The 25,705-nt window shown below is 36.8% G+C and overlaps 2 protein-coding genes across 7 annotated transcripts in view; one reads left to right on the forward strand and one right to left on the reverse strand.

Annotated features, from left to right (window-relative positions):
- nalcn (sodium leak channel, non-selective) overlaps window positions 1–9,246 on the reverse strand; it is a 213,835-nt gene extending 204,589 nt beyond the window's left edge. For 2 of the 6 annotated variants that reach the window (XM_051709745.1, XM_051709743.1), the window contains exons 1-9: window positions 9,112–9,215; window positions 6,592–6,696; window positions 5,620–5,711; window positions 5,399–5,460; window positions 4,671–4,811; window positions 3,519–3,701; window positions 2,088–2,171; window positions 1,220–1,359; window positions 1,007–1,135 (exon numbers count right to left, since the gene is read on the reverse strand). In XM_051709745.1, the coding sequence (XP_051565705.1) occupies window positions 1,007–1,135; window positions 1,220–1,359; window positions 2,088–2,171; window positions 3,519–3,701; window positions 4,671–4,811; window positions 5,399–5,440 (719 nt within the window). In that variant the 5' untranslated portion in view covers window positions 5,441–5,460; window positions 5,620–5,711; window positions 6,592–6,696; window positions 9,112–9,215. Of the gene's footprint in view, window positions 1–1,006; window positions 1,136–1,219; window positions 1,360–2,087; window positions 2,172–3,518; window positions 3,702–4,670; window positions 4,812–5,398; window positions 5,461–5,619; window positions 5,712–6,591; window positions 6,697–9,111 lie in introns of all 6 variants that reach the window. The other 4 variants (XM_051709748.1, XM_051709746.1, XM_051709744.1 and 1 more) reach the window with 4 other exon arrangements.
- A 2,207-nt stretch (window positions 9,247–11,453) lies between these two features.
- The window catches only part of itgbl1 (integrin, beta-like 1), a 77,843-nt gene continuing 63,591 nt past the window's right edge, over window positions 11,454–25,705 (forward strand). The window contains exons 1-2 of the mRNA XM_051709756.1: window positions 11,454–11,679; window positions 13,103–13,305. Coding sequence (XP_051565716.1) covers window positions 11,588–11,679; window positions 13,103–13,305 — 295 coding nt within the window. The 5' untranslated portion in view covers window positions 11,454–11,587. The remainder of the gene's footprint in view (window positions 11,680–13,102; window positions 13,306–25,705) is intronic.

Here is a 25,705-nt window from a genome sequence, read left to right on the forward strand (position 1 = left end):
ATTAAAATCCACAAAAGAAGGTAGATCCTTTTCCTATTTGGCTCCTAAACTATGGAATTGTCTCCCTAACACTGTTTGGGATGCAGACACACTCACTCAGTTTAAGTCTAGGCTAAAGACTCATTTATTTAGCCAGGCATACACCTAATTTATCCATCAACTCACAATTAGGCTGCTTTAGTTAGATCTGCCGGAATCAGAAACATTTATCATGATCTATAACGCATCTACTCTAATATTATTCTATTTGTTTCCCTGTCTCAACCTCAGGATTCATATCCCGAGGTTACCGGCCAGATCCACAGATCCCGACTCCACTGCTACGTGCCTCTGAGTGATGACGACTAAATGAAGCTGGTGCCAGACAGACATCACTTCAGTCTATTACGATAGACTTCAGAGGATAAACTGATACCAACTCCAACCATAAGACATGGGATACTTCAGATGCCACTGCCTGAACCTTGGACTTAGGATAGACCTCACCGAAATGACCTACTGGTTGAACTGTGATGTGCATCACTCATCTCTGCCTGCATCACTTTGGTCTAATGATGGACTACATTCTTAAAATGGAATACATAGACTATCAATTAATTGCCAACAAAAGCCTTCATCAGCCAACTAACAAAGGACAATGCATCTATGTGAACTTCTGCAGTTAATCCAGGATGGACTTCAAAGACATTAGTCATTAATCTTACAGTTCATACAAAATCTTTGTTTAAACACTGGCCCTTAGCACTTACTTAGTTTAATCATTTTAAACCATGACTTGCACTATACATAAGTAATATTGGCATTATATTCATGATGTTAGCCAGAGGGGAACTGGCCCCCACAGTGAGCCTGGTTTCTCCCAAGGTTATTTTTCTCCATTAACCAACATCTTATTGAGTTTTGATTATAAAGATGATTTTATTGTGTTAAATTGTGCTTAAGAATAGGTATTTGTGATTACCAGCCTATTAGAATTAGTTAATAGTGATTATAAAATAGTGCCTACCCTTTCTGTGTATCATTCGTAACGCAGTGATGGTTGAAGGTGCCAAACATCTGAACCCCCAAGATTCCATACAGGAGCAGGAAGAAGAGCAAAAATATGGACACACTCCAGATTTGCTCCCCCGATCGTCTGAAAGGAAGTGAATTTTTAAGTGACTGATACAAAAACAATCTGACAATTCCTCACATTCTTCATTATGGCTCTTACACTTACTTAAGAATGTTGGTTATCCGGGTACGTGGCAGCTCAAATCGGAAGTAGATTCGGAATGCTCGGATCATTATGAGGGCCCTCGGAATGCGTAACATTCCCCAAGGTGACATTTGGTCCACAATCTCTGCTATTTCAAACACCTTGAGATTATTCAGAGGGACAACTGGATGAGCAAAGTTACCCAAGAATCTCAGTGCTTTTTAATTTAAAATAAGCACTTCCAGGGCTCAACAATAACAATAGGTAGATGTCCGGGGCCAGTGTGAGAGAGTTTCAGGCCAGTTGACAGAAGTATCCAGTGCCCAACCGGTCTCGTGCTGCATTGTCACTACTTCTTCTATTTGTTGATCTTGTACAGTATATGTGTTTGTATGCCTTGCAAACATAATTTATTTTTTTTATTTTTTTTTTGTGATGTATTGAACAATGTTGTTGTGAATTCTGCTCATTTAAATATGCCACTATGGTAATGTCATCGGGTTGGCTAATATAAATGAGGTTTAGTTGAAATTGCCAGAATGACTGGTGATAGTCTTAGAAGGATCAGTTAAAATTGGTAGAGAATTATAAACTAACCAGTGATGTTTTCCATCATATGCCATAGTTTTCAAAGTTGTGCCAAGTTGTGTAATTTCCAGCCAATTTTTATTTTTTTTATGAAAAAAGACATATATTTTTCTGCCGCATATAAAAATGCATTGCTTAAAATGTATTTATGTAAATGTTCAATATAAATATTTTGTAATATGGCCAGTGAAAATGTGAGCAGCGCAAGTACAAATCTGAACTACTGGACTGAGTGGGCCAGCAGATTTATTTGTGCCCTGACTTCACATTGAAAATAACACAGAAGGTAACATTTCTGTACCTGAAGCACAAGGGAGACCCACAGAAAGACCACCATGAAGCCATCAAACATGCACCAGCGGTCTTTAACGTAGGAGTTCTCTCCCTGGAAACAGAGGCAGGTGATAAAATACAGACTATAAATTAAAATCCACAGGTGAGCAGCAGCTGGCCCACTGGTCTAATGAAAGGCTTTGGCAGTTGTTAACAACAAAGACAACAAAAATCAGCCCATAGATGTGTGAGCACTTCAGAGCACTTATTTTGCGATGCACTGCTTAAATGGTGTGCACCTTGAACACCTAAACAAGGCAGACACTGTTGTGACATAAAACATTTCACTAATAAGAACTATCAAACTCTGCAGACAAGCCAGAAATAATCTCATTGGGGGCAGAGCACATGAGGAATATTGTAAATAATACTGGCAAAAAACACAGGCAGGAGCTAGGAGTCATTTATATGCACGTTTATGCAGCTGGGGCACAGGAAATGACATCACAGATGTGACATGCTCAGGTTTGTTTGCTTGAGCGCAGATTGCGTTCATGCTCCAGTGGCCTTTCTTTGATAGAAAGGCAGATACTACAAAGGATAAAGTACTTGCCCTCCTGAGACATAGGCCAAGAATTCACCTGGGATTTCAAAGCTTCTGATAAGATACGCTGCTCAAATAGATCTCATGTTGTATCAGTAGGCCAAAAACATAATTCATTGCAAATTGTGTGAAGGTCTGACTGACTTATTAAGGGCAACTGGTAGTTTTTTGGCTGAATGAATCAGTTATAAAATACGATGGCCTGCTTCACATAAAAGTACATGTTTACCATTAATGCAGTGCTTTTACAATGCCATTAGTGAGTATTCATAATACAGTCTCAAGAATATATGTAATTACCCAAAATATGCCTGCTAATTGCTAACAACAAAACATAAAAAATAAATAAATAAAAGATTTTCACTGATCATAACAAGCACTTCAAAGACAGGAATACAAAACAAATAGGCTTAATTAGTAAAACAGAGGTCAGTCACCAGTACAATAATGCTATGAGTCACTCTTCCCAAAGAAAATTAAAATGCATGTTAACTTAGCATATAATTGGAGCAAGGCTAATCACCCTGTCCTCACATGATCTAAGGGAACAAATTAGTTACTCTATCTTCTACAAAAAAATTGCTTTCCATGCCATATAATAGATAATGAAAAGAAAAGTCTTCAATTCCAATACTCAGCTCTTTTATAGTTCAAGAGGCAAATTATTCACTATTCAATGTCTCTCTGTGCACTTGTTATCCTTGATTCAGCAATTAAACTGTCCACACATTATTTAGCAGTAATTAAAGGGCTCGAATCAGCCACCTGCCCATTTATTCACTTCCAAAAGACACAGTCTATTTTTTCCCCATTTCATTTTTGTTACAAGCCATGACAACTGATAGTGTGTTTTACCTTGATGATACCTCTGATATGCATTTTGGCAATCATTTCTGCGGTGTAGAGGAACATGAGCAGTGTGTCCAGGGTGAACGTGACGTACTGCAGGGGTGGGTAGTGCTCAAAGGTCATAGGTGTGTTCATACACACTGAAATTACACTGATTATGGCACAGGCCCGCAGGAGAGAATGAACCCACTAAGGAGAAAAAGCACAGCATCAATCAAGAAGTTTAAGGCATTTTTTAGCACTTTGTCGCAGTGTGAGTGTGATGCATTTTCTGTCCTCAGTGAAAGCAAAATGCTGTGTAAAAAAGCAAAAGATCCAAAAAGAACATATTTGATGCTTAAAGAAGTAGTTCACCCAAAAATTAAGATTACTCACCCTAATGTCTGTTCAAACCTGTTACCTGACTTTCTTTGTTCAGTGGATGTTTGGAATGATGTTCATCCTGCTCTTTTCCAAATAACAGAAGTATACAGTGACCAGGGGCTGTCAAGCTCCAAAAAGGGCAAAAAAGCACCATAAAAATAGTCTATATGTTTGTGCTCTAGTATGTTTAAGGTATTGTTAATATTTATGTTATAAATTATTATTTACTTATAACAAACGATCATTAAAAATTATGTAATATTTTATATTCCGCTATATAGTCTTTTGAAGCAATACAATAGCTTTATGTGAAGAACAGACCAAAATTATCTTCTTCTTTTTTTTTTTGCTGAAAATCCTGACTTCTGTCACAGTTCTCTAATATAATTCATGCTTACATGTTTCAACATTTTGATTTGTGTTGTACAGAAGAAAAAAAAATCATATGAGTGATGGTGATGAGTAAATGATGAAAGAATTTTCATTTTTGTGTGAACTATTCCTTAAATTTACAGCTACGTGGAGTGGGATTTTGGACCAATGGGATTTCACTGTGGGAGGGGATACCTAGTGTAATACATCAGAAAAAGAAAAACCAAGACTCCATCAAAATGTTTTGATGCGCAACACTGTTCTTTTGCAGCTGGTTTGGCCAAACCACACATGGAAAAGTTAAGAGTTATTGTTTGATGCATTATTGTGCCACGCGATAGAACAAGGTGTTCGCTGTTGACTGCTGCCACAAATCTCTTTTCTTTATGGAGTGTGGGCTTCAGTGATTTTTTTTTTACATACTGGTTTGTTGATCCAAAGGATGTCAGCACTGTCGGTTAGTGTTTCATCGGGCCCAAAGTCGGTCATGGGCTGGGCCTCGACCCGTGAGCTCTGCTTCCGCTTCAGCATGCTTGGGCTCGCTGTGCTATAGAGAGAGTGGATCTGAAAGACAGGAGCACATCAACCACGAACGATAACTTAAATGACACATCGACCAAAGCTCAAATTGTGTTTGTTACCCTCAGATTTGTTTTTTGTTGGATGCTGATGCTGTTGTGCTCTGAAAAGTGCAATCTAGTTTATTGGAAAAAAAGCCATTTCATGTGATAAACTAAATGCTAAGTTCCGAAATTATATGGTATAAAAAATGACCTCAGAAAAAGTGTCATGAAAGACCTAAGTGGAAAAATATGCTACAACTACAGAGGCATGCAAAGAGATTTGGGCTATGTCTTCATTGCGGCTGTCCAGTACAACATGAGAACACAGCTCTGTACGGAATCAGACAGTTTGTATTGTAGTGTTGCGCAGCCACCGCTAAACACAATCAAGCATATGATGTACATAAAACAAAGACTGTTGACACACAGAAATACCGACTTACCTTCTGCAAAGATCACACTGGATCTTCACCATAACACAAACGAAAGGCAGCCGATATTGCAGAATATTGGCAATAAGGCCATTCTTACCGAGGACAATAATAAAAACATGGATATCACACACTCACTGAAACAAAGCGCACATACCAACGGGAAAAGTAAAGCTGAAATTGCTCCAGCACTGCACATAACATGCGATCAGGCATACCCTGTAAATAACACACAACAGTTAGTTTACATGGCATATGGTGTACCAAACGGGTACAATTATATCGACAAAAAAATGTCCACCACATCAGACAAGGCATAAATGCAACACTGAGTGGCGGAGTCATGGACGGATGGGAATTTGGGAACAGGTTACTCACGGTCAGGCTCCTCATTGGTGCATTCATCCCCGGCATAGAGAGGGGTGGAATTCAGTACGAAAGACAGTTGATTGGTGGAGTTGAGGCCTGTCCTGCAAAGACACCATACAGTAAGTCTTTTATTCTGTTGATGACCCATTACTTATAAATAAGTGTGGTCAATGGATGCTATAACACATAACATCTACAATCTAGACCTTTACATGTGATATAAACACAAATAGCTCACAGCACAAATTATTTCACATCCCCAGTTAGCTAAGGCAGGACTTCATGTGTAAAATGGTGTACAATTTGATCAAGAGCTTCTGCCTTAGTTGGTAAGCTTTTCTAATTCAGTCTTAACATAAAATGTTGAAACATCAAGGTCATTTAAAGGTAATTTTGGCACAATGCAATCTGGCATGGTACGAATTTAAACAGTAAGCCCATTAATTTCTTCAAACAGTCAAAAACAATTGTTACAATGAAAAGTCTACCAAAAGAAGTTACAGGGGTGGGAATCACAAGTTAGCTGGCGAAACGATATAATATCTATATTTAGGTCACAATACGATATTACTGCAGTTCTTTATTTTAGGTGTACTGCGATTCAAAACTATGATATATTGCGATATTTCACTCAATGTTCGTCTTCACTGGACTTAAGAGAACTGTTTCCAAATCACCAAATGCATTGTTAAATTTATATAAATGTGCCAGTTCCAAAACAAGGCCAGTTTATTTCCTAATATCTATGTACAATACAAAGCCATAATCATATAAGACCATAATGGCTCCTTATTTCTGTGGTTAGGTCAATGTAGCTAGTCTTTCTAAAAACAAATTATAGTATTCATGAGCACAATAGCAGCCTAAACAAACACTAAAAACATTATTTATTACAACACAGTTTCAATACACAAAAATATAATAGATTTCACCAAAAAGGTTAGCCTATTTTATATGATACTAACATTTTTGTCAAAATACCTCAGTTAATGTTACCACTGAAATCGTAAAAAAATAGTAAGGGATTATGTGTGAAGCACGATAACTGCATCTTCTATGGGACTGTTGTTGAATTCCTAGATCGATCTGGCAAAGAGAAAAAAAATGTTTAGCACCATAATACTAATATGGAAAAATGTCAATTATAATATTGATATTTGCCGTGCAAATATGGATACAATATTAACATATTTTAACATATCAATATTACTTTTCCCACATTTAGCAAGTTGTATCTTAAAGTTCTTACATTTGTTTCAAGAACATTGTGGCCTGCTGAGAACAGCTTCTACATAGTCAAAGGCATTTGCAAAGTAATTGCTACAGTTAGAAAGTGTTGATAGATAGAGGTTTGAAGACAGTGAAAACAAAATTACAGGGTGTAAGTGCAGTAATGCAGGGGTAAGTTGCAGAACACTGCAATTAGTTTCACTTTTTGAGAAAGGACTATTTGCCTAAAGGCAGGATGCAAACACTAAACATTTTAATGGTGGATCAAGTGATCCTCTGGTGTTGTGAGTTTGTTTTTAAGGTAGTTTGTTACAAAAGTGGTTTGGTTTTATATATATATATATATATATATATATATATATATATATATATATATATATATATATATATGTATATATATATATATATATATATATATATATATATATATATATATATATATATATATATATATATACGTATATATATATATATATATACACACACACACAGTATATAGACTCTGGTGGCCAAAATTTTGGAATAATGTACAGATTTAGCTCTTATGGAAAGAAATGGGTACTTTTTCTTTGCAATTCTTCCCATAAGGCCTGCACCCCTGAGTCTTCTCTTTACTGTTGTACATGAAACTGGTGTTGAGCGGGCAGAATTCAATGAAGCTGCCAGCTGAGGACATGCGAGGCATCAGCTTCTCAAACTAGAGACTCTGATGTACTTAATCTCTTGTTTAGTTGTACATCTGGCCTTCCACATCTCTTTCTGTCCTTGTTAGAGCCAGTTGTTCTTTGTCTTTAAAGACTGTAGTGTACACCTTTGTATGAAATCTTTCAGTTTTTTGGTAAGTTCAAGCCTTGTATAGCCTTCATTCCTCAAAACAATGATTGACTGATGAGTTTCTAGAGAAACCTATTTTTTATTTTTTATTTTTTGCCATTTTTTACCTAATATTGACCTTAAGACATGCCAGTCTATTGCATACTGTGGCAACTTAAAAACAAACACAAAGACAATGTTAAGCTTCATTTAACGAACCAAATAGCTTTCAGCAGTGTTTGATATAATGGTAAATGATTTTCTAGTACCAAATTAGCAATTTAGCATGATTACTCAAGGATAAGGTGTTGGAGTGATGGCTGCTGGAAATGGGGCCTGTCTAGATTTGAACAAAAATTGCTTTTTTTCAAATAGTGATGGTGCAGTTTTTTTACATCAGAAATGTCTTGACTATACTTTGTGATCAGTTCAATGCCACTTTGGTGAATTAAAGTACCAATTTCCTTTCAAAACAGCAAAATCTGTATATTATTCCAAACTTTTGGCCGCCAGGGTGTATATATATATATATATATATATATATATATATATATATATATATATATATATATACTATCACTATAAGGATAACTATCACCAAAAAGGAAGCTCTTTAGTTTCTTAAATGTGCTACAGAACATAAAGCATGTAGCAGAATAGATAGATTTTGCTGTGCTTCGCGTATTTCCCAACAACCATCTGGACCCACAGAATCAGATACACAACACCACGTTACTGTATTTAAACACTCTGCATCTCTGACCAACAGAGATATTCTACCAAGTAATTGTGTGGTGGACATTTTATTGTACCTGTCATCAAAGATGTATCAGATATAAAAAAAATAAAAAAATTAAATAAAAAATAAAATTTTATATATATATATATATATATATATATATATATATATATATATATATAATTTTATTTTTTATTGTATTTTTTTATATATATATATATATTATATATATATATATATATATATATATATATATATATATATATATATTACAAAATAAATTCACTCGAGATTACGTCTATACACTTTAGGCTACGTGGCACACCGGAACACAATTACATCAGCCCTGATGCATTAACATCATGTAAAGAGATTCCTCCCGCTGCTGCAAGGTTACCATGGCAACAGAGGAGAGCAGAGCTGCAGCCGCAATCCCTCTCACTTAATAACATAAAAACACACGAGTTACATAACAAAAAAATGCCACTTCGAACATGGCATTACCTACGTTATTGTCTAAATGTTTCACAAACGTATCGAAAAGCATTTTAAACCCATGACATCACTGTATGTTTTAACAAAGGCCTTTGGCTGCGCAGTCGGTAAATTCACTTCCTGGTAGACATGCAAACAAGCCGAATAAAACAAAACACATCTCTTAGATGACACCTTAAGCGAATTCACAAGGTGAAAAGAGAGAAAAAGCTCGTTTTACTTACTGGTTATTGAAGTATCGTCGTTAGTTCGGTGTATAATCCATGACCCGTTCTTTGGAGCTCGAGCTTCAGTTACAGCAGCCGCGCGACAGCTGCGCACCGGATGCGCGTGACCCGCTACAGCAGAGCGCACGGGATGAGATCCTGAGGCCTTTACAATGTACACATTGGACTGATATGTAGGCTACAGGTTTGTCATTCTTTTGCAAACATAATGCTGAATGCAGATGAAATGTCGTTGAATTAAAAAACGTAAATAAAAAAAGTATATATACTACTGCGTATATTACTTATTTAACTGCTAAATTAAAAGAAAAGTTCGCCAAAAAAGGTAAATTCTCTTTTATTTATTTATCCTAATTTCGCTTTAAACCTGTATGATATTCACACGGCTGTTTGTCATTAAAATGAATGAGCAGCTGTGAAGGACAAAACACCATGAAACAATAAAGTAATCGCTACGACTCGTGCGCTAAATGCCAAGTATTCTGAAGCCATACAATAATTTTTGAGCAATTAATAGACTGAAATTTAAGTTGCTGTTATTAAATGTTTATTAAATGTTATCTTTACAAAATTTAACAGATTAAATTATTGCCCTGTTATCATTTGATTCTTTGGATCACACTTAGTACCATGTTAACTTATCAGGGTGCCTGGTGCCTTCACAGATCTGCTATATTATAACTTGTTTCATTCATTCATTCATTCATTCATTCAGTTATTTGTTCATTCATTCATTCATTCATTAAATGGATGTGTATTCTAGATGGAAAAACTAGACAGATCTTTTAAGCAAAGTGTAGCCAGTTTGTCCTTAAATATGTTTTGTGGTTTGGAAGAACTTCTATGGGTGATAAGAAAATATTTCTCCAAAATTTTCATTATTGTTTTTTGTTGTTGTTGTTGTTGTTGTTGTTGTTGTTTTGTTTTTTTTTCTGTTGGAAAATATAATTTGCACCTTGATAACAGATCATGTTGAAAGAGATTCAAATCACTTAAAACTGTTTTGTGATGTAATGATTGATTGTTATACCTACTGAAAATCATATTTTCTGCATTAAATACAAGCAACTAAAGATATCCTTTCAATTGTGACGTATAGAAAAGGAAAGCAGTGCAGGGATATGGAAAGTAAATTTTGTTGTCATCTGTTAGCTACTGCTTTTAACTATCACAGAGGTGTAGTCAAGACCAGACCCTCCAAGACCCAGACCAATACCAGACCCACTAAGACCTAGACAATGTCCTGACCCCTGGAGACCCAGATCCAGACCAAGACTAGACCCTTCAAGACCCAGATCCAGACCAAGTTCTGTCGGTCCAAGAACCAGGCAGAAAATTTTAATGAACCGGGATTATGAATTTATATTTAAAGAATCTTCTTCAAAGTTTTCAAATGTAAATTTTACCAATGCAGACTCTGACATTTTCCAAACAGCTGTATCTAACAAACAGTCAAATTTTACAAGATGCTTTCAGAATCGTAACCCCAAAAAAATCCCTAGCTATATAAATAATACAACTAAAGTGAAATGAACTGAATTGGTTAGTAGACAGCCTAGAAGATTTAGCTCCTAGGCTGTCCACCACAGTAGAGGTCTGCAAGGCATTGGTCTGATTTTCACTGCATGTAACAGGTGTCACAAAGTTGTTTATTCTTCTACCACAATAAAAGTAAGATAAAAAAGTGTCATAGCTCTTTACTGCAGGCATCATTTTTCAAAAGAAGAAAAAATCCTAAAGGAATGCTTATAGATTGTTAATGAAATAATACAATTTTAGTTTATCCAATAGGATCTTAATGTATTCTTAGTGGATACTTATCTGATTCCTTTAGGACTGGTTCAAAATTATGAAAAATTCCTTCAAGATTTTTTGCATCATAAATAAACTCTCAAAACACAGATGGCTGCTTCACATGTTAACATTAAATGCCAAATTCATCTTTGCTAATCAAAGTTAAACTGAGAGACGGAAACTTAATTGAAAACTATTGTTGGAAAATTAAACTATTAAAACAACTCTGCATAAACGGAAAGTTCTTTGCTGACAATAAGACTGACAATCTCTGATATGCTGATATAAAGCAGTAGAAATAATTGAAAAGAACAGTTTGAAAGAATTGATTCATGAGCTGGACTTCCCAAAACCATGGGTTACTAAGAATTGTGTTTCCTATGCATTATTAATAAACAAAATAACAATGTTTATTTTTCAAAATCACAGACATGTCTTTTGAACGCATGAATGCAACAGCCAATCAGAGGTGATAAAGTTAAGTCTTTTTTCATTTTATATCTTATGCTTGCTCCTGCCTTTGTACTGAGAGTCAAAACTAATCAAACGCTTTCATATGGAGAACACAGTTGGCCTCTGAAGAATCTGAGCAGGATTTGGCCAGCCCATTCCCCCTCTGTTTGGGAAAGTGAAAATTCCTGAAGGCGCTTCACTTCAGGTTTCTGGTGGGGATTTAAACATGCATGCAGAGACTTTTGTGAACTCCGTCTTAGTTTCTGTGCTTCTGATTTTGCTCTCAGCCATTGAAGGAAGTTTACTGCAGTCACTGAGGTGAGTTACACTATGTTGTTTTTCTTTCTGTTTTTCTCTTTTCCTCTGTGCACTTAGCAAACAAGTTTTGCTGACAGGCTGGGTTTCTACACAGTGGGGAAAGTTTGAGTTATGTAGTCACAGCTACAGAACTACAGGGTCTTATGCTTGTAGGTTTTATGTCTTGAACTATTTACTTTTCTTTCTGTTTTCTTTCCTTACATCAATGGAAAAGTGCCAGAAGTGTTGTATTTGTTTTACTGGGTGCCTCTCAAACTATTGTTTTACCACAAAGTTTGTCTTTTATTAAAGTCAGGCAGCATCACTTAATAAACCTTTTTGGTCACTTCCAAAACTCCACAGTCACTTAAATGTAAATTACTTGATTTTGCTAATTGCTTACTGGTTTAGTCATAGCAGGTGCACATTCACTCTAATGTCAGCACTTGTGTACCACAAAGCATGTCTATTGTATAGTCTCACTGCACTGCACAATATATGTCTTATGGAATCAGAAAGTAAATTTGCTGACAAACATGTTCTATGTAAGTGCAACCATACCAAGCCCCTGAATAGTGTTTGCTTTAAAAAAAAAAAAAAAAAAAAAAAAAAAATATATATATATATATATATATTACTATGTAATGTGAGAAAGGCAAAGTGCAGAGACGAAAAGCAGGAGTGGAATGTTAGAATGCTACCAAATGAAACCTTTTTCACAAGGGAACTCGGGTGGTAAAATAATAAACAGTGAAATATAGTCTGCCGTTTGTTTTGAGTGGGTTTGTAATGAAATTCTTGTTCTTGAGAGTGACACCATTTGCTTCATAGTCCCTTTAACAGCATACATTGTTATTCAGCTACAGCAGTTCTATGCCTCTATTATAAAAACAAATATTTTTATTTTAAGAATCTTAGAATTACATTTACAAACCTAATATATCATGAAACTTTTAAACATTGTGTTTAATTGTTGTTCTAAATTGTATATCTTTAATCACCTTGAAAGTTTATTATTCTGTTGCTTCCACATTCTTCTAGGAGATATTTTTATTGTATGGACAATGTCTTCTCTGTGGGATTGAGTACTCTAACAGAATCATACCATATGAGTCATGGCTCCATTTGCATTGAAGTAGAGATTTCCACATTACATTAGCTATTATTTCTCCCAGGATTGTTCTTTATCTTCAAATATTAGTTTACAAGATACATAAATTGCAAGATACATAGACAGGAAACCCAGTAACATCTGATCCACACAAACTAAAAAAAAATTCCACCAGAAAAAGAGAGGGAGTCTGGTTGTCATTAACAGTGAAAGGGAAGACTGCATACCACCACCCACCCACCATCTGACATATGTTCACCTACAGGGGAAGAACAGAGGTTTGATGTGTAAGGCAAAGGTCAGAGGGGTGAGTGAATGCTCTGTATCTTGCAGGCAGGTGGGTGGAGAGTGTAAGCTCTCTGCCGAATCATCACTGAGGCGCTGTCGGACCTCCGATGGGTTGATCTGCAGCGGGAGAGGCGAGTGTGAGTGTGGGATTTGCATATGCCAGGTCACTGAACTGGGAACATTTTATGGACCACGATGTGAATGCCATGACTGGGTCTGTCCGACATACGATGGGAAGACCTGTGGAGGTAAGAGATCTCTCAGTCTCTTTGTCTCTCAGTCCTCCGATCCAGGATCCTGCTTCAGTGAAGGCCTTTATTGTATCATTAGCTACAATGTCTCATTTGAATTTCACAGTGTTTCTATTTAGTCAAACACACCCAGTTTCAAAAGAGCCTTTTTGAGTGCTGTATTGTTCTCCCTGAAAAAATAAAATAAAATGAAAATCCATGCTGGTCCAGGCTGGTTTTTGCAGTGCTGATTTGGTGCTGGTCAAACTGATGAACCTGCATTGCCATGCTGTTCACTATTAAAACCATATCAACCAGCATCATCTTTCTGGTGAAGCTTGTTATGAGGCCTGGTGGACATACAGTATCAGCACAATAGCAAGCAATGCAGGGGACCAACATCCAAAGCACAACATATGATTGTGACTAGCAATGCTGGTCTTTTCAGGGCAACAGCACCTCTTTTGCAGCTGGGTTTGTTTTAAAGATTTCGCAGACACTGCTTCAAAGCTTCTTTTTACCAGTGATTACTTTACTTTGTTGAATGTCATTGCAGTAGGTTCCACTGGATGGTGAGTGTGTGCAAAAATAGTTGTGAGGCCACAGAAATCCATTAGCTTTCTGCAAGCATGAATGCACAGCTCTCAAAGACTCAACGGCAACCTCTGAATCACCTGACAATCAAACCCTTGATTGGCAGCTCTACGACCTGTTGATGGCATTTGTAGACTACGTAAAGGCCAGCTTTGAAACATTTCATGTTTATAAGGACACAGTAGTGTTGCTATGCCATCTTTACACTGCAAAAAAAGCTACATCTGAGGCAGCTTTAATACAATGAAAAAGTGCATAACACTGAGGGATAGTTCACCCAAAAATTAAAATTGTCTCATCATTTACTCATCCTCATGCCATCCCAGATGTGTGAGACTTTCTTTCTTCTGAAGAACACAGATTATGATTTTTAGAAGAATATTTCAGTGAGTGAATGGGTGCCATAATTTTGATGCTCAAAAAAGCACATAAAGGCATCATAAAAGTAATCCATAACTCCAGTGTTTTAATCCATATCTTCAGAGTAATATGATAGGTGTGGGTGAGAAACAGATTAATATTTAAGGTATTTTATGTTTCTCCTTGCCCAGTAGGGGGTGGTATGCATGAATAATGTGAATCACCAAAACCACAAGAGGAAGAATGTGAAAGTTAAAGTGGACACTGACTGAGCAGGAAGGAGAATTTATTGTAAAAAAAAAAAAAAAAAAAAAAAAAAAAAAAATGGCTTAAATATTGATCTGTTTCTCACCCACACCTATCATATCTCTTCTGAAGACATTGATTTAACCACTGGAGTTTTATGGATTACTTTTATGCTGATTTATGTGATTTATGGAGCTACAAAATTTTGGCACCCATTCACTTGCATTGTATGGACCAAATAAAGCTGAAATATTCTTCTAAAAATCTTCATTTGAGTTCTGCAGATGAAATGGCATAAGGGTGAGTAAATGAATGAGAGAATTTTCATTTTTGGGTGAACTATTCCTTTAAGGGGTGTTCACCCCAAACATGTTTTTAATGTCCGTCTGTGCTGTTTTTTTATATTAACATGCTAGTTTTTTAAGCGCCTCACACATCAGTTTTCAAGATGCTGAGTCAAATTTAAATAACTTTTTTGAAGAGTCTCGAGACACCTGTGTTCTGTTCCATTCGTTGTTCCATTCATCTAACTTTTTAAATGCAAGAATGCTTTTTTAATGCGTTATGAATTTAATGTTTTAAACAATATATGAAATTATGAAATTATAAATGATAAAAAATATATACTCTGTCATTACAACAAAATGATGCTGCATTGATGCTGCGTTTAATTTACACAGAACCAAAGCAGCATCAGAGTTGCCTTCGATGCTAGGGGTTTAGGTTGTTCAGAGCTAACATACAGTATTTTAGTACAGCTTTTATGTGGGGGTGCATTTTTACATAGAATTTGGTATATGCACAGTGCCTGCTCAGAGCAGCCTCACTCGCCTGTGTAAAGGCGCCTCCATTATAATAAATTTTACACTCCAAATACAGTCAGTCTATTATCAACACTGTAATTTCTGTAACATGTAAGTTTTCTGTCCCATACGCCAGAAAATAGCAATCCACCAGACAGACTTTGGAAACAAAACACCCACCTATTTCTGTTCCACCTCCAGGATTTGATCTGTAGACACTAGGTGTTGAGGACTACTAATGGAGATATGTGAAGCTGGAGAGAAAGATTTATTTGTGGAGGCAGGTTGCGAGCCAGTGAAGAGCTCATTAGCTTTGGACCATGGCCGGTAATAGGGTTTCTCTCATGGTTACGTCTTCTGAAAATGGAGGCCACATATGGACTCAAACTTTTTTCTTACTAACTTCATGGCTATACACGTCTCTGCCAAAATAGCTCACATCTCATCTGGTTTTCATAGCTGCATGGCAAAGCATACAGATTGGGGATCTTAGAGACCTGTCAAAGGATGCTGATGTTGTGCTATTGTTGGTATTCCTTCGTTTCACTGTAACTGATGTTATGGAACAGCATCAGGTGGAATTTTTACCATAAATATAATGAGAACAGCAGTGCTAATAGCTTGCTTTCCATTCAATGTCTATTTTTTTTTAACCGTTACACAAAGATGGCAGGATGTTTTGTTTTATAATTTCATTTGTCATGACAAGATCAGCATGATATGTGACTCATTTCATAAAAAATGTATATTCTGATTTAGTCATCACCATCTCCACTGAGCCATTGTCAAGAGAGTTGCTTTTGTTCTGGGAGACTAAATAATTTTGCTTTGAAACTCCTGTTTTTGCTTACTGATAAACAGATACAAATGAAAACACGGCTTGACCCAGGGAAAGGCTGCAAACTGAGGAAAACTTGCATGTAGCCACAAAAAGTTTTACCTAAAAGCTAGACAACGGCTGTGTGTTATTGGATTTTTAAGTTCACACACATCCCCATTGTTTTAGTCTACATTTCATTAGCATACTGTATGTGAATGTTTCCTTTATACATGTTGTCACAGCATACTATAAGAATTTAAGTGTTCAAGTATTTTCATGGGACTTGAATTGTTTGTTGTACAGCCTGGGAGAAATGGATCACAATTACATGGTTATGGCCCCCTTTTTTATGTGACCTGGTTTTGCTTTGAATCTGTTATTGGGGAAAGAGCTCAACGTGGCAGTTCCTTCCCACTTTTTTCTCACTGATTTTTCCTTTTCCCAAGCTATTTAATTGGGTTTATAAGGGACCACGTGAAAGATCTGGCACAGCTCTGCCTCGACTTTTCTTCTCTGTAACTCTTTTCCATCTGTAGAAACTGTGTTTTCTCGGTTACTTGGATTGACCTTCATTTGGTCCTGTGGTGTGATGCATTGGCCTTTTCTATCAAACACATGCTGAGTTTTAAAAACAACTAGGTACATCTTAAGTTTTGACTGAATTGAGGTATGTGTGTGTGTGTGTGTGTGTGTAAGAGAAAGCAAGAGCAGTCTTACATGATCATTTATGTCCAAAAACATTTGTTTTATAATGAACATACAGTCAGGATTTAAGATGTTCCTTTGGTTTTTGAGATGGGTTTGAGCGAGCATGTCAGATGAGTGATTTTCCATGTTGTCAGGTTCCAGTGGAACTCTGTCAAGTTGAAGTTCTGTAGTTATGCTCATGAACACTCAGGGAAATGGAACTGAGGAAGTTTATATAACACCGGGCTGGTACTACAGATCTGATTCCAGGAAGTCTTTGCTTTAAGAGGGTACATTCAATTTGTAATTGTTGATGAACTTTTGGCAGTAAGAGACTTGAAATTTTACATTTACAAATCAGAGCATACATAAAAAAAAAATATTTTATTTTATTTAGTATACTTTTAGCTATTTGAAAATAGTACTGCTAAATGTATATTCTAAAGAAATCATATTGTCCCCACAAGTACCAAGGGCAAATGAAGGGAACCACCACAGGGGATGCAACTCTCCAATATTCAGATTATTGGTCAACAAATATATAGCTTATTTTTAAACTTATCTTAAATCCCACCCCACCCCTAAAGGAGTCATGACATACTCTTTTTTTTTTTATAATTGTATAAAATTATTATTTTATATATATACTGTATATATATATATATATATATATATATATATATATATGAATGAAAATGTTTACTCACAGGTCTGGTAGTGTTTAACTGCCACTTCTTTCAATAACAGTTCCTTTGCAAAATGTGAATCATATTGTGACCGAAAACACATACAATCCACGCTGAAATGTTCGGAATATGCAAACGTAATACAATCCAAGGTAATGTTGGATGCTTCAACAGGCCAAAGTAGAGACTCCGGTCTTCACAGGAGCGACATCTCACATCTTCAGGGCTCCAGACTAAAAAAATTACTTAAATATTTAGGAGCAAAATGGCTGTTTTAGTTGCCACATCACAGAATTGCTCGATTTAGATTGTTGTTCAAAAACAAGATAGAAAGCCAAACAAAAGGCAGCTGATAACTCATTAATCGGGTGTTTAAATATATATATATATATATATATATATATATATATATATATATATATATATATATATATATACTGTATAGTTGAGTGCACAAATTTGCATTCCCATTTTGTCTCATAAGTTTTCACACCCCTTTCAGAATTTATACAAATATAACAGATTAATATATATATATATATATATATATATATATATATATATATATATATATATATAGTACTGCCCTTCAGAATCTACATAACAGGTATTTACATAAAGTATAATATGCATATAGTAGTGTGTTGCCTTCTTGAATATCAGTGAATGTTTGCACCTTGTGTAATAGTTGTGTATGAGTCCCTCAATGGCCCTAAGTATCAAAAGCTGGATCTCACATCACAAATAAATAAATTATATATATATATATATATATATATAATATATTTACGATTATTTTTATTTTAATTGAGTTTTTTCAGAGCCATAAAAATGTATTTTAGTCTAGTTTAAATTTTTCCAATTATGCTGATTTTTATTTTTATTTCAGTTTACAAAAAATGATTTTTTACATTTAGTTTTAGTTTTAGTTTTCGTTTTAGTTTACGATAATAACCTTGATAATGTCAACAAATATCTATCATATTGTGAACTGCTGAGCATGAATTTTTATCAAGCTATAAAAAATTAAATAAAAAAAGACAATACTAGCCTAAATAATATTAATGAGTTTCAATAAAGTCCTTATGCCATTGTAATAAGTTGTTTATCACTTCATTGTATTCATAATTCATCCGGCCAATTTTCTTGTTGAACAAGATTGACAAATTGAACAAACGACTTGCCTCCTCCTCTCATTTAGTCATTCAGCATATCCTCGTTAATGAAGACTGATTCATACATTACTAAAGTAAAGTACAATTACTTTTTAAAAAATTATTACTCACGTAGAAGTAAAAGTAATAATGTTAAAAATTACTCGAGTAAGAGAATGTATCCAATAAAAAGAATACTCAAGTAGTGAGTAACTAGTTACTTTCACATATAACATAATGGATGTTTACTCTCCTATATTCCAGTATATGATACACATTTAACATGCATTACAGAATTAATAATAATAATAATATTGTTAATAATGGAAATTAACATCATTCACCACCATGTTGTTCCAAACCCATTTGACATCTTTCTTTCATGCATCAAATTAAGGAATAGATCTCCAAAAAATAAAATAAAAATGCTCTAATTTTCTCACCCTCATTCATTTAAGATGTTAGACAGAATGCTAGCCTTAATCATTATATACTTTCACTGCATGTTTTTTTTAATTTATTTTTTTTATTTTTTTTATTGTCTTTCCATATTTTGAAAGGGAATGGTGACTGAGACTGTCAGTCCCTAACATTCTGTCTAACATCTTTTGGGTTCCACAAAAAACAGAAAGTTTCACGGGGTTGGAAGAACATGAGGGCAGGGAAATGATGATATAATATTAACTAGATTGAAAAGTTTGTGGACAAACTTTAGGTTGGCTTGAAAAAGCCTAGTCTGAAAGTTTATAGACACAGACAGACATACAGACAGACAGACAGATAGACAGACAGACAGACAGACAGACAGACAGATAGATAGATAGGTATGTTTCCTGAAATTGAGCCGTAAATATATGTACAAGCCTAGATGGGTAATAAAGATTCAAAAATGTTAGGTTAAGTGTAATGATAGTGTACTACGTTTATGCTGGGCTTGATAGCAGTGTTTATGGTTCACGTGAATAAACACATGTGTTTTAGCAAGTTTATGTCACCATTTGGTGTGGGGTAGCTCACACAATAGGTCTGATTCGTACTTCAAATGACATGGAAAGTTCACATGCCTTCCAGGTAATTTTGCACTTGGGCATAGAGTAGAAGAGGAAATTGTGTCCAGACAGGTGTCAACACTGTTGTTTTACTGCAAATAGGCATGGTGATGCCATAAATGACACTTTAATTTCCTCTGTTCTCTTTCATTCGAACACCAATTAGTAACACAAAGCAAAATGCCAGGTGAGAGGAAAAGTGCAGAGATGAAAGGCAATTTCAGAAGTATTTCAAAGGATGGGACAATTGCTTTGCCTTTTAACATCGCGTGTACCCCTTTTGTACCATCCTTTTGTTATTTGTGATATTGCACTGTGTCTAAATTTCTACCTATAGTGGCATCCATCAACAAGAAGAGATCAACAAAAATAGCCAAAGTGTAACTTATTTTATTTATTTAAATTAATAGTGGAGAGATTATTAGGGAGACAACTGGAAGGAGAATGGGGGATGGGATCTGGACATCCTTGCTGAAAAATATAGCTTAAACCAGCCTTAGATGGTCTATAGGTCTTGGTTGGTTTATGCTGGTCTTGCTAGTCTCCCAATCTGGCCAAGCTGGTCTTCAGCCGGCCTAGCTGTTCTACCAGCCTGACCAGCTGACAAGTGCCCAAAGAGACCAGCTAAGACCAGTAAACCATCTTAGGCTGGTTTAAGCATTTATTTATTTATTTTTTTCAGCAGGGATGACTTGAGCCGGATCTGAACCCACATTTTACAAATGAGCACCATGGCTCAATGTGTCTAGAGCATATGTGTCAATTACCAGTCCATAGCTTTAATATATGGAGGACACATCTGACAAGCATCATAAATCATAGATTGTTTATAAACTCACACTGCCTCTCATTCTTTACACGATTTTGTCTTCATCGCTGCAGGTCTGCTGTAGGTTTGCAGCATTATTAGCCAGGACAGATGTCTCCCTCACACCCATCCAGACCCAGCCTAGCACATAATAATTTTATGCTCTACAACACAAAGTAGGAGAACAACAATGGGGAAATAATTACCTCACTGAAGTTTGTCTTGTTTTATACAAGGCCACTGTTTAACAGGCTAAGCAGACAACATGTTTTAAAGATCAAGCTACTGCAAAGAGGCCCTTATTTTCTAAAGGGTTATTATGTGTACATGTGCATACTACTTAAAGACTACTACGTAGTCTATCTAAAGATCAGGTCTTTCAGATAATAGTGTTTTGATGTATTACAAATATTGTGTCTTGTCAGTTTTTGGCATCTTTCCTTTTATGAATATGTAATTTGGGGTGTGTCTCCATAAAAGTGCAAAAAAAGAGGTATCAGTGCAAATGGATTAAGTAGTGACCATAAAGTGATTTATCATGCCTGAAAGTAATTTTGAAAATGGTATCTGCATGTGCAAATTAGTATGGCTGAAAGGCAGGTATTAATCTGATTCATATGCACTGTAAATATCTGTAATTTTAACTTTAAAAGACTGTAAAAATGCTACAGTAAAAAACATTAATCGCTTAATGTGTAGTTACCTTAAAATATACGGTAGTTTTTTAATATATATTTAAAAAGACAATGCAAGTATTTTTAAGGTAAAATGATGTAAAAAATTAATTTTTAGATGTAAAAAGTATGATTTTCCCATACAATAAACAGTAAATTTTTCGGTAAATTATTGTTCAAATTACGGTAAAAAACTAAAATCGGGCATTCTCAGAGTTCCCTGTGTGGCCAATTACATTTAATTATATTTTATGGGGATAGTTATGTTTCTTCTTATTTTTAATATCAGTTATGTACATTGGGGTGTTCTGTGTTATATTTTATGTAGTTTAGCTGATGTTTTTTGCATTATTTTCATTTCACATGTGTTACCCTTATGGTGTTTAGTGTTTATGTGAGTGAGACCTGAGCACTGTCTCTACATGTTTATTGGTCATTGTTCCTGGAAGGGCAACTATTTATGAACTTCACGTCATCATGTGCCCTTCTGTAATTACTACGGTGATTAATAATACATTATAATGTGAAAAGCAGATTTTTACAGTTTCAGAAGGTTAATATATAAAGTTTATAATTTAATAATATAAACAACGGTAATGCACAGCCGCCAGTTTTTTACAGATTTTTTTTTTTTTTTTACAGTGTGTGCATCGGTGGTTGTCATTGTGTGAGATTTTGAGTAAGGCAAATACATACTCGATGTACTCAAAATTGTGATTTTCATAGATAGATTAGTTAAGTAGATTGTAATGCAAATTGAATTTAGATAGGCTTCTAGGAATTTTATCAATAATCAATAACAGGCTTGGCTGGGCAGGTCGTTATTCCTAGACTTTAAGACATACAGCTCTTGTAAAATTATTCACTGGATAGCATCCCTGAACAAGTCTTTTTTTTTTTTTTTTTTTTTTTTTGACCAAACAAAGCACACGCACAGTCATGCAGTGATCACCCCATTCTTTTCTAATACATACAGTATAAGACATGCTATACGTGGTGTATTTTCTTGCTGAAAACTGCTAGTACAATATTTTTAATTAAAATATTTTTGCCCAATTTGTTCTAGATGCTCTAAGAGACAGTGTTGCCTGTAGAGCGATAAACTGCAGTCGATTCCAGTCTCACAAGACACATCATTGATACATTTATTTGCATCAGAGTTTTTATCAAGCATTCATATTCACGTGGACTGCACTGTCTTCAGTGGCAAAACAGTCATTAGCATCTGATGACTCATTAATCTGCTCCCCATCTACAATTTATTTGATGAGGACGCACCATCTATTAAAACTGTTCACAGCTGTTTAGAGTGAGTCATACTGCTCAGGGTGTCTATGTTGTTGTCTTGGCCCATCAGTAGGGTGGGGGTAAATTATTCCCCTGGAGGCACAGAAGCAGGGACACAGTGGACAGCAAGGACCAAACTCTTCCTTCCACATACGAGTGGGTGGCAGTTAATAGGTCAAAGTGATTGTCTCTGCATAGAGTTCTTTGAATTTAAATGTAGATGAGACATTGAATGTAGGAGCTGGTTAATTTTAGGACTGTGCCTGTTTTAAAAGTAATTTCAACTGATAAATCAAGTAAAAAACCAGACTCTGATGGCTGCCGAACCTTGCCATTATCTGGTCCGAACTAGTTTAGGTGGTTGATCAGCTGAACTACCAACCGGTAAGGTTGAGGTCAGTGTGGTTAGAGCTGGTAAACCACCTTGGCTAACCTTATCTAAGCTGGTAAGCACAGTTTGAACCAGCTATTCAGCTTAAAAGCTGCAGTGTGTAGTATCTGCAGAATGGCAAAAATAGTGACTATTTTCAAACAAGTTTCAAACACTCCTCCCATCTTCCATTGTTCAGAAAATGAGGTAATCTTAACCCAAAGACTATTGAAAAGTAACAGGTGCTATGTTCAGAATAGTATACAACTCCTGCTATTTCTGCAGTAGACTATATAGTAATTTAGTATACTTTAGTAGAAAGTACTTGTATGGCAGGAGTAGTATGGTAGTATGCTACTTCAGCCAAAAAAGAAAATGATTTCAGAGGCAGAGCAATTATTGCATTTAGATTAAAGATTAAGAAGAACAAAATGTGTGTGTGTGTGTGTGTGTGCGTGCGTGCGTGCGTGCGTGCGTGCGTACGTGCGTGTTTTACACTTGGAATAATGTGCACCAATGCATTGCGCACAATAAGACCAGGAGCCATTAAGAAATATGGTAAATTTGGATTTCACATTGAATTTAAGCTGACAGATTTATTTATTTATTTATTTTAGCAGGGATGGTGATCAATCTAAGACAAGTCATTACAAAAGCTTATTCAGCATTGGCATTTATATGTATGGAAAAATGTGTAATGCCTGCTCTGTAATGAAATTCTGTGTGAAAATCAAAATCTGAAAATGTGCCAGTCAAGAAGTTTATATGTGTGTAAACACAAGGATGGAATCATACAAATCAGGAGTTGTGTTTGCATGAAGATAGAGTCAGGGATCCAAAAAGACGATGAGTGCAATAACAGAGCACACAAGGGAAACACAAAAAACACATGGACAAGGCATAAGAAGAAGTAAAAAATAACTAAGATCTGATCTGATCGGAGACCTGACCTGAAGTTGTCTACTAACAACTTGCCAGATGTGGTAATAAGGAATGCCCCTTTAGTCAAATCTTAACCACAGCCCAGAAATTTTAATTTTTTTAATAGTTCTTGGCTGATGTCTTAACATTTCCAAAACAAATTTGTTTTTAATATATAGGGCACAAGATAGATGTATCCTCCGTTTTGTATTTGCACAATTCTTGCCTTTCCCTCCAGACTGGCTAAAAAAACGTCTCGGTTACTGCCGTAACATCCGTTCCCTGATGGAGGGAACAAGACGTTGTGTCAATGTAGTGACACTAGTGGTCGCTCTTGAGAGCTCCGATCACCTCAGATCTTTGAGAAAAGGCCAATGAGAATTGGCGAGTGGAATTTGCCTGCCACTCCCCCGGACATACGGGTATAAAAGGGAGCTGGAATGCAGGATTCATTCAGGTTTTGTGCTGAGGAGCCGAGACACGGTCCTGGCCATTTCAGCGGCTAGTACAGCGTTGTGGCAAGAGGGACACAACATCTCGTTCCCTCCATCAGGGAACGGAGGTTACGACAGTAACCGAGACGTTCCCCTTCTGTCACTCACTCGATGTTGTGTCGATGTAGTGACACTAGGGGTCCCTATGGAAAAACGCCACAACAACTGAACCGTGTTACGTGAACTGCCGATGCAGGTGCAAGCAAGCTGCTGCATGCGTAATAGCAGGTGCATCAGACTGCACGTAACCACAATGCCCCAAATGATGTCATGTAGTTCCCCACATCCCTGAGGGGGGAAGTGACGTAACTAGCATGGGAGCAGGCCGCGCCAGCTGTGGCCTTTTCTCTCTATGTTTTCTCTGCACAGAGTATTAGATTCAGCTGGGGCCATCTAACACTATCATACGCATTGGGGAAGGTGTTCTTTTCCTTTCCTATTCTTTCAGGGGGAAAAGACACCGCAGAGACCACATCCTGCCCAAAAGGGGAGGTCAACATGTGGCAATATGACACATGGGCTCAGCAGCCATACATGGAAGAGGCGCGGTGGTAGGTCCCGCCACAAAAAAGGGGGCAGTGAGAAACAAACACAGCGACCGGGGGCAGTGAGAGCTCTGCCCAAGGGTGACGCGGGATCGCCGACAGGGAGACCGTACCGCAGAATATACATCACAGGGGTTACCGGAGTAATCGGCACCTGTGGAGCACCTATCCCAGTACAGGGCATATTAGACCCCGTAGTGGGGCTGGCTGTGAACTCCTCCGCCGAGTTCGTGAACCATAGGGCTAGGGAGGAAGGACATCCATGGTCCACGACTTCGTGAACTCGACTGGGGGTAAAAGCGCACGTTTTCGCCTCAAGGGAGGGGAAAGGTGCTATACGCAAGCGATACACCCGGCCAGCTGTTCCGTATTACCGAACTCTACCTGTTCGTACCTGAAAGAACACAGGAAGAAACTGGCTCAACCCGGAGATTGTAAAATCTCGCAAAAGTATTGGGTGTTGCCCAGCCTGCTGCTCTGCAGATGTCTGCTAGAGAGGTGCCATTGGCCAGTGCCCACGAGGACGCCACACTCCTTGTAGAGTGTGCTTGAACCCGCAAGGGGGCGGGCATGGCCTGGGTCTGGTAGGCCAATGAAATGGCATCCACAATCCAGTGGAAAAGCCTCTGTTTGGAGATGGCGTTCCCTTTCTGCTGTCCACCAAAGCAGACAAAGAGCTGCTCAGAGCATCTAAAGCTCTGCGTGCAATTCAAGTAGGTGTGCAAAGCACGCATCGGACACAGCAACAACAGGGCTGGGTCAGCCTCCTCCCGGGGATGTGCTTGCAGGTTCACCACCTGATCCCTGAAGGGGGTCGTGGGAACCTTGGGCACATAGCCCGGTCGGGGTCTCAGGGTCACGTGAGAATCTGCCGGACCGAACTCCAGACATGTGTCACTGACAGAGAATGCTTACAGGTC

The sequence above is a fragment of the Myxocyprinus asiaticus genome, chromosome 11 (assembly GCF_019703515.2).
Source record: "Myxocyprinus asiaticus isolate MX2 ecotype Aquarium Trade chromosome 11, UBuf_Myxa_2, whole genome shotgun sequence".
NCBI lineage: Eukaryota > Metazoa > Chordata > Actinopteri > Cypriniformes > Catostomidae > Myxocyprinus > Myxocyprinus asiaticus.